Raw genomic sequence first — 8,233 nt, forward strand, 5'->3', positions numbered from 1 at the left:
ACTAAAATTATTTTCCAGTTTCTTTAAGGGAAAATTATCTAAAACTTCATACTGATTTGAGCCCTCTGCTACTTCATTTCAATAGTTATTAAAACTCAGCCACTTAGAAAAGTTTGTTCAGACTTCAGTTTAAATAACTTAAAAATATAACCTTGAACACAAACCATGGAAAGTTTGTTGGCGAACAATTTCGTACTCAAATATTGATCCTTTAACCTTTTAGAGGTGCACCTATGTATATTTCAGTCACTGGGTTTCGGAATAATTTGGGTCAGAAATACCCTCTATCGCATCTGTGGAGCTAGTTGCACAGTGGTGAAATACTTGGCTTCTAACCGGTTGGTCCATGGTTTGAACACACTAGCTGCTCCGCAGGAGAAAAGACGTGGTGATAGTGCCCCTACAGGGTACAGCCCACAAACCCTGTGGGCAGTTTTACTGTGTCATCCATTGTCGCTGTGAGTGGCAGTTGACGTGATGGTACCCAGCACCACCACTACATAACGATCTTGTTATTTGTTGATGTATTTATGTGTATATATGGAGGGCAGTATTAGAAGCCCAAGGATTTATCATAACCCTTATGATACTTGTCTTCAGTCTTTTTGGGGTCAAACTTCACATCTGAGCATTTCAGATCTGAAAATGCTGATGCCCCTCCCCAGAAAAGTACAGGCACGAGTATATGTTTAATGTTTAATGGTCTCATTGGTACCAACACCTGCTCAAGGCACTGTTCTCAGAATCCTTTGATTTAAGAGATCAGTGTTTGGGTAGAAATACTGATTTCAGTAATAGGAAAGGTAGTGTCTGGCTCTTAATTTTAGGTAGTTACTGCACTGGAATTGGAGATGATAGTTTTATTTTTGTTTAATATTCATCACAGTGGTCTTATGTGTAAAATACACATAAAATTTCAAAACTAAAACACATGTTGTATGTAAATGTGCTGAACAAGAGAAAAAGAATCAAATTTTGGCCTTGTATTTTTTACCCTGAGAGAGATGGTGGTGATTAGTACTTACTGAGTATTACTTACTGAGAGGGAACGTGTTTTCAATGGTGGTGATTAATACTTGTTTATTTTTATTTTTCTCTAGAACATCTCCCTAAACTGCAACCCAGACCGTATTCATGCGCAAGGTACTGAGGAGCAGTCCCGTAATGATGTGGTATCTTCCCCTCAGAACCCTTGACTTCTGAGTCCTCTCAGTGTGAACTTCCCAGATACGTGGCTGAGTCTGCTGGTGTGACAAGGTGTGGAGACTGTCGGTGGGGCTCCGGTCTCCAGGACTCAGGGATGACGGTCCCCTCTGGGTCCCAGGTGCTCCGCTGCCTCTGTGCGTGGAGTGCTGTGTGGTGTGTGGAATACCTGTACAGGTGTGGCGTGGCACGGAGAGGGGATGAGTGGACGGCATTGGGCAGCCACACCTGCCGCCTGGCCCGCACTCTGCTCCCCGGCCTCCACTGCTCGCCTGCCCGGCCCCTCCTCATCCTTGTTGGTAGGAAGACAAGAAGCTCACCGTTCTCTTCAGCCTGTATTGAGACATGGGAGAGAAACATGTCTTTGTTGTAAAACCTTTTTACATGTTTCCACTTTGAACTTTCAGGTTTCTGGGTATTTGTAGTCATTTTCCGTTTTTAGAAGCTAATAGTAGGAGTCTCTGGGTGGGGCCGGCAGTTAAGCAGTCTGCTCCTAACTGGAAGATGAGTGGTTCAGGCCTCCCCAGAAGCATCACAGAAAGGCCTGGCGGTCTGCTGCTGAGGGCTCAGCCTTACAGACCCCATGGAGCAGTTCTGCTCTGCGTGTGTGGTCACGTGATACGGATGGGAACTGACAGGGCAGCAATGACCTGTGGGAGAGTCATCAGGATTCACCCTGGCCCTTCAGGACACATGTTGAGTGAGTCCTTTCACACAGTCTCTCAAGGACAAGTCGCTTTTGTAAATCTTACTTGTCCTGAAGGCAAATAACTGGAAACTTGCCTGAGCAGTACTGCAGTGGGGGTGGGAGAAACCTTTTAAGTGAACAGGTGGCTCTTCTCCCGGGAGGTGAAAGACGGGGCCCGGTGGGAACTGCCCCTTCAGTGCAGTAAATGGGGCAGGTCTGGCCTGCGGACGGGAGGCCTGGCACCTGAAGCGTCCCTCTGTCTCTGCAGCTCCAGTCTGTCCCACCCAGGGAAGCTGCGCTTTGCCTTCAGTGTTGTGGAGTTCGCGTCTCACACCCCAGCGCTGCTCTCACGGAAGGGGGTGTGCACAGGCTGGCTGGCCACGCTGGCCAACTCACTTCTTCAGCCAGGTGTGCAATCATCACCCGCTGATGGCGCAAAAGCTGCAACTCCTCAGGTACCAGACAGCAAGCGAGTCCAGCGTCGGTCAGACCTGGTTAGAAAAGGAAGCGTGCGCTCTGTTGACCTTCCGCGTTTTAAAATCACCCGAAGACCTTCCCCACTTGCTTCTATTCCATTGTCCGTGGTAGGGCTGGAAGACTCTTGCTCCCAGTAAATGCCCACTCGCTTCTACCCTGCCCTCCGTGGTAGAACAGGAAGACGCTCATTTTCACTTCCTGTAAAGCAGCCCGTGGCATTTCCCACTGTGAGAGGCAGTGCTGTCCTGTGACCTTCCATTCCCTCTTGCTTGTCCTGTTCCCAGAAAGCAGACTTTTCCTGTTCCTGTTCTCTGTAGTTGGGCTGCAGGGCAGGGAAGAGCCAGTTCCTCCTGAGGGTGATGATTGGGCATGGCCCTGTTAATGCGACGTGCATCACGTCTCCAGTGAGAAGTTTGAAATAGGCTGGCTGTTGTCAACCACAGGTTAATTTAAATCTCCGTTTGGGGTGGGAGGATTTTCCCTGGCCCTGTTTTTCCCTTTTGGTCATGGCCGTGCTGTGCAGGATCTGATGACTGCTGCTGCTGCTGTAGTTAGGTGCCGCCTGCTCAGCTCCCACTCGCAGTGACCCCGGGTACAACAGAACGAGACGCTGCCCCGTGCTGTGCCACCCACAGTCCCTGCTGTGCTTGAGCCATCGTTGCAGCCTCTGTGGTCACTCCGTCTCATTGAGGGTCTTCTTTTTTCACTAACCCTTTACTTTACCAACCATGATACCCTTCTCTAGAGACTGGTCGCTTGTAAAAACATGACTAAAGTACATGAGATGAACTCTGGCCATTCTTGCTTACAAGAAGCATTCTGACTGTACTTCTTCCAAGATAGATTTGCTCATTTTGAAAGTCTGTGGTCTTTTCAGTATTCCTCACCAGCATCACAATTCAAAGGCATCAACGCCTTAGTCTTCCTGATTCATTCATTGTTCAGCTTTCACATGCATATGTGGCTGTTGAAAATACCATGACTTGAGTTAAGCACACTTTAGTCCTCCAAGTGACATCTTTGATTCTGAGCACTTTAAAGAGGTCTTTGGCAGCAGTTTTGCCCAGTGCAATATGACATTTGATTTCTTGACTGCTCCTTCCATGGATGTTGCTTATGGATTCAAGTAAAATGAAATCCCTGAAGTGTCAATCTTTTCTCCATTTATTGTGATGTTACTTATTGGTACAGTTATGAGGATTTTTGTTTTATGTTGAGGTGTAATTCCTAATTAAGACTTAATCAAAGATCAAGTCTTTGATCTTCATCAGTAGGTGCTTCAAGTCATCTTCACTTTCAGCAAACAAGGCTGTGTTATCTGCATTTTGCATGTTGTTAATGAGTCTTCCTCCAAATCTGATGCTGTGTCCCTCTTCATATAGTCCAACTTCTCAGATTATTTTCTCAGCATACAGATTGAATAAGTATGGTGAAAAGATACAACCCTGATGCACTCCCTTCCTGTTTTCATGCCATTCAGTGTCCCCTTGTTCTGTTTGAATGACCGCCCTCTTCATGAGCACAATTAATTGTTCTGGAATTCCCATTCTTCTCAGTGTTACCCATAATTCGTTATGATCCACGCAGTGAAATGCCTTTGTATAGTCAATAAAACACAAATAAACATCTTTCTAGAATTCTTTGCGTTGAGCCAAGATCCATCTGACATCAGTAATGATATCCCTCATTCCATATTCTCTTCTGAATCCAGCTTCCATTTTTGGACGTTCCCTGTCAATATTCTGCTGCAACTGGTTTTGAATTATTTTCAGCAACATTTTACTTGCATGTGATAATTAATGATACTGTTCGATAATTTCCACACTTTGTTGGATCACCTTTCTTTGGAATGAGCACGAATATGGATCTCTTCCAGTCAGTTGGCCAGGTAGCTGTCTTCCAAATAAATTCCTTGGCATAGACAAGTGAGTGCCTCCAGCGTGGTATCCACCTGTTGAAACATCTCAATGGATATTCCGTCAATTCCTGGAGGCTTGTTTTTCTCTAATTCTTTCAGTGCAGCTTCAGCTGCTGCTTCAGTACCCTTGGTTCTTGGTTACATATCCTCCTGAAATGGTTGAATGCGACCAATTCTTTTGATACAGGAACTTGGTGTATTCCTTCCATCTTCTTTGGTGTTTGTTGCATTGTTCAATATTTTGCCCATAGAATCCTTCAGCATTGCAACTTGAGGCTTGAATTTTTCTTTAGTTCTTTCAGCTTGAGAAATGTCAAGCATGTTCTTCCCTTTTGGTTTACTAATTCTGGGTCTTTGCATATTTCATTAAGTTGTTAGAGGGAAGAAATTGCAAGTGGGAAATCCCTGTTAAACACCTGGGAGAAAATGAGGTTGGGTTTTCAATGTGATTGACACATTGACATCAGGACATAGGGCTATCTTTTATATTTCATTATAGCATTTCACAGAATCTCATTGGAGACCACATGCATGTGGAACAACTGAAAGATGTCCCTCCTTGCCCATAAAGATGGGAGAAATACAGAAGGAACACTGCTAGCTTCATTACGAGGTGTTCCTTCTCTGTGGCTCTGATCCTCCTTTTTATACCAGCCTGGCCACTTGACCTTTCACCAGAGAGGTGTGAGTAGATGGGACACGCACCACTGGGCAGGAGAACCACTGGTGTGGCCTGGTGCACTTCCCTGTTACCTGTCCCCTTAGCCTTAAGGATGGGAAGATCCAGTCAGGGATGGCTCAGACCCAAATGAGGGACGTTCTTGGGCAGAGCTGCAGCCAGTTGACAGCTGAGAGCCAGAAATAACCATTTGGGGCTGTAAACCATTTGGTATTTGGGGTTGAGGTTAACTGCACCAAACTGGTGAGTACTCTGCCCCCTTGCTGCCTGGCACGTAGTAAGTGTCTTCTCATTGCGGGGTCTTTGTGCTCCTTCTTCATATTGCTGTCAGGCATGGCGTGGGTCTCCATTGACTTGTCTCATCACGGAGCTTTCTGTAATCCATCAGACACGGCGTGGCTCTCCCTTGGCTCATCATGGAGCCTTCTGAAATGCTATGAAAGTGGTTCTCCCTTGACTGGTCTCATCACGGAACCTTTTGTAATCGCTCAGACATAGCGTGGCTCTCCCTTGACTCATCACGGAGGCCTCTGTAATCCATCAGACACAGCGTGGCTCTCCCTTGACTCATCTTGCTGTGGCGGCTTCTGTAGTCCACGAGACATGGTGTGGTTCTTCCTTGACTCATCTTGTCATGAAGTGTTCTATAATCCCTCAGACACAGTGTGGCTCTTCCTTGACTGATCTCATCACGGAGCCTTCTGTAGTTGCTCAGACATGGCGTGGCTCTCCCTTGACTCATCACTGAGCCTTCTGTCATCCCTCACAGTGTGGCTCTCCCTTGATTATCAGTGTGGAGCCTCTATAATCCCTCAGACGCAGTGTGGCTCTCCCTTGACTAGTCTCATCATGGAGCCTTCTGTAATCCCTCAGACACTTTGTAGCTCTCGCTTGACTAGTCTCATCATGGAGCCTTCTGTAATCCCTCAGACATGGCTGATGTGGCTTTCCCTTGACTCAGCACTGAGCCTTCTATAATCCCTCAGACACAGTGTGGCTCTCGCTTGACTAGTCTCATCATGGAGCCTTCTATAATCCCTCAGACACAGTGTGGCTCTCCCTTGACTAGTCTCATCATGGAGCCTTCTATAATCCCTCAGACACAGTGTGGCTCTCGCTTGACTCGTCTCGCCACAGAGCTTTCTGTAATCCCTCAGACATGGCTGACGTGGCTTCCCCTTGACTCATCTTGCCACAGAGCCTTCTGTAATCCATCAAACATGGTGTGGCTCTTCCTTGTCTCATTTTGTCCGAGTCTTCTGTAAGGCAATGTCAAAAATCATTTAAATTCACAAGCATGAAGAACCAGGATCAGCACAAAGCTGGTCCCTAGGAAATAGAGGTGAGCCATCATCTGCTCTCCTGTTTCTTCACCATCTCTGACACCAGCTGTCCCCCCCACTCCCTGACCCCCACAGCACCCTATGCTTCTCTGCTGGGCTAATCATTCATTTTAGTGGCCACTCAGAACTCACAGACCAGAGTCTCAGTGATGTACTTTATTAGGGAAGTAATATTACAACTCAGGATCAGGACTGGGAAGCATGAAGGCAGGGTCTGGAAGCCTCCCCAGAGGGGAAAGCACATCCCTCTCTTCTTCATTGCAGGGCAGCTTCCAACCAGGAGAGTGCTGTCAGTCAGTTTCTGCTACCAGGCCTCCTCACCATCAGCCTTTCCACTGCTAACTGGCTTGGCTCATGGCTGTGAAGCAGCCTGCTCAGCTCTCAGCTGCTGTCTGCTGATGGTCTGTCTGCTGCTAACCAGCCTGGCTCATAGATTCTCAGCCAGCCTTGCTCACAGCTGTGTAACAGCTTCAGGACAGCTCTGTTCTCTCATGGCTGTGCTTCTCTCCTGGCCCAGCTCACAGCTGTGTAGCAGCCCTCTTAGCTCTCAGCTATTCTCTGCTCTGGGTCTATCTGCTGCTAACCAGCCCGGCTCACAGCCGTGTAGCAGCTTCAGGACGGCTCTGTTCTCACATGGCTTCTTTCCTGGCCCGGATCAGGGCCAAGAAAACCAACTCTCAGCTCTCAGATGCTGTCTGCTGATGTTCTGTCTGCTGCTAACCAGCCTGGCTCACAGCTTCTTTGCCAGCCCGGCTCACAGCCTTGTAGCAGCTTCAGGATGGCTCCATTCTCCCATGGCTGTGCTTCTCTTCTGGCTTGCAGCCAGGTGTAGCAGCCCTTTCAGTTCTTAACTGTTCTTTGCTCTGGGTTTGTCTGCTGCTACCTGGCTTGGCTCACAGCTGTATGGCACTTCAGGATGGCTCCATTCTCACGTGGCTGTGCTTCTCTCCTGGCCTGGCTCAGGGCTGTGTAGCAGCCCTCTCAGCTCTCAGCTGCTGTCTGCTGATGGTCTGTCTGCTGCTAGCCAGTCCAGCTCATGGCCGTGTAGCAGCTTCGGGACGGCTCTGTTCTCACACAGCTCTGCTTTGCCAGCCCAGCTCTCAGCCGGTGGCTTCTTCAGCTGCAGATTTTTACCAGGCCTGGGAGGGGCCTCTATGCCCTGGAGGACATACTCCTCTCCCAGCTCCTAACCAGGAGGCCCAGAAAACCTCTGTGTTTCAGCTGTCTGTATATCCCATCCTTACCAGGTACTGGTGGGGCCTCTCTACCAGACCAGAGTCCAGCCAGTCTCCTGTTGACTGTGAGATATAATCAACTCAAGTCACATCCAAATGTAATGTTTTCTGCAAGTAGAGACAGGCTCCTCCCCTGGGCAAAAGAACGACTCTCTGGGAGGTGGTCCCCCAAGTGGCTTCTCCAAAGAACGAGGGCAAAGGTAAAACTCTGCAGGTCATGCTGCTTTTCCAGAGAACCAAGGTCAAAGTTCACATAAAATAGCTCTTCCCACACAGGTGTCTGAGTCAGCCATCTGCTGTGGCTCTCATGTCCAAAGGAGTTGGCACACCCACTGTTGTAGGGATGTTTGGTTGTTCTCCCCACTAGAACCGAGGCCTGTGGAGATGGCTGTGTTTTGTTCTTTCCTGCATTCCCAGATGCTGTCAGATTAAGTACCTCCAATAAAACTGATTCCAGGGGATTCCAGGGACCTAAGAACAGGCAGCCAGGCGGGAAGCAGGGAGAGGACAGAAAAGGCAAAGGGGACCAGAACAGAGTGAGGAGTCAGCTGCAGGGACCCAGGTGAGGAGAGGGAACCCAGGCCACATCCCACAAGCAGCGAGGAGGGAAGGCAGGGAGAAGACAGAAAAGGCAAAGGGGACAGGAACAGATCGAGGAGTCAGTCACAGGGACCCAGGTAAGGAGAGGGA

The 8,233-nt window shown here is 48.3% G+C and overlaps 1 protein-coding gene across 1 annotated transcript in view; it reads left to right on the plus strand.

Annotated features, from left to right (window-relative positions):
• MTRR (5-methyltetrahydrofolate-homocysteine methyltransferase reductase) overlaps positions 1 to 8,233 on the plus strand; it is a 104,860-nt gene that overhangs the window by 39,612 nt on the left and 57,015 nt on the right. The window contains exons 8-9 of the mRNA XM_007955664.1: positions 1,101 to 1,143; positions 2,160 to 2,346. Coding sequence (XP_007953855.1) covers positions 1,101 to 1,143; positions 2,160 to 2,346 — 230 coding nt within the window. The remainder of the gene's footprint in view (positions 1 to 1,100; positions 1,144 to 2,159; positions 2,347 to 8,233) is intronic.

The sequence above is a fragment of the Orycteropus afer genome, unplaced genomic scaffold, assembly GCF_000298275.1.
Source record: "Orycteropus afer afer isolate SDZICR_OR568_19922 unplaced genomic scaffold, OryAfe1.0 scaffold00527, whole genome shotgun sequence".
Taxonomy (NCBI): Eukaryota; Metazoa; Chordata; class Mammalia; order Tubulidentata; family Orycteropodidae; genus Orycteropus; species Orycteropus afer.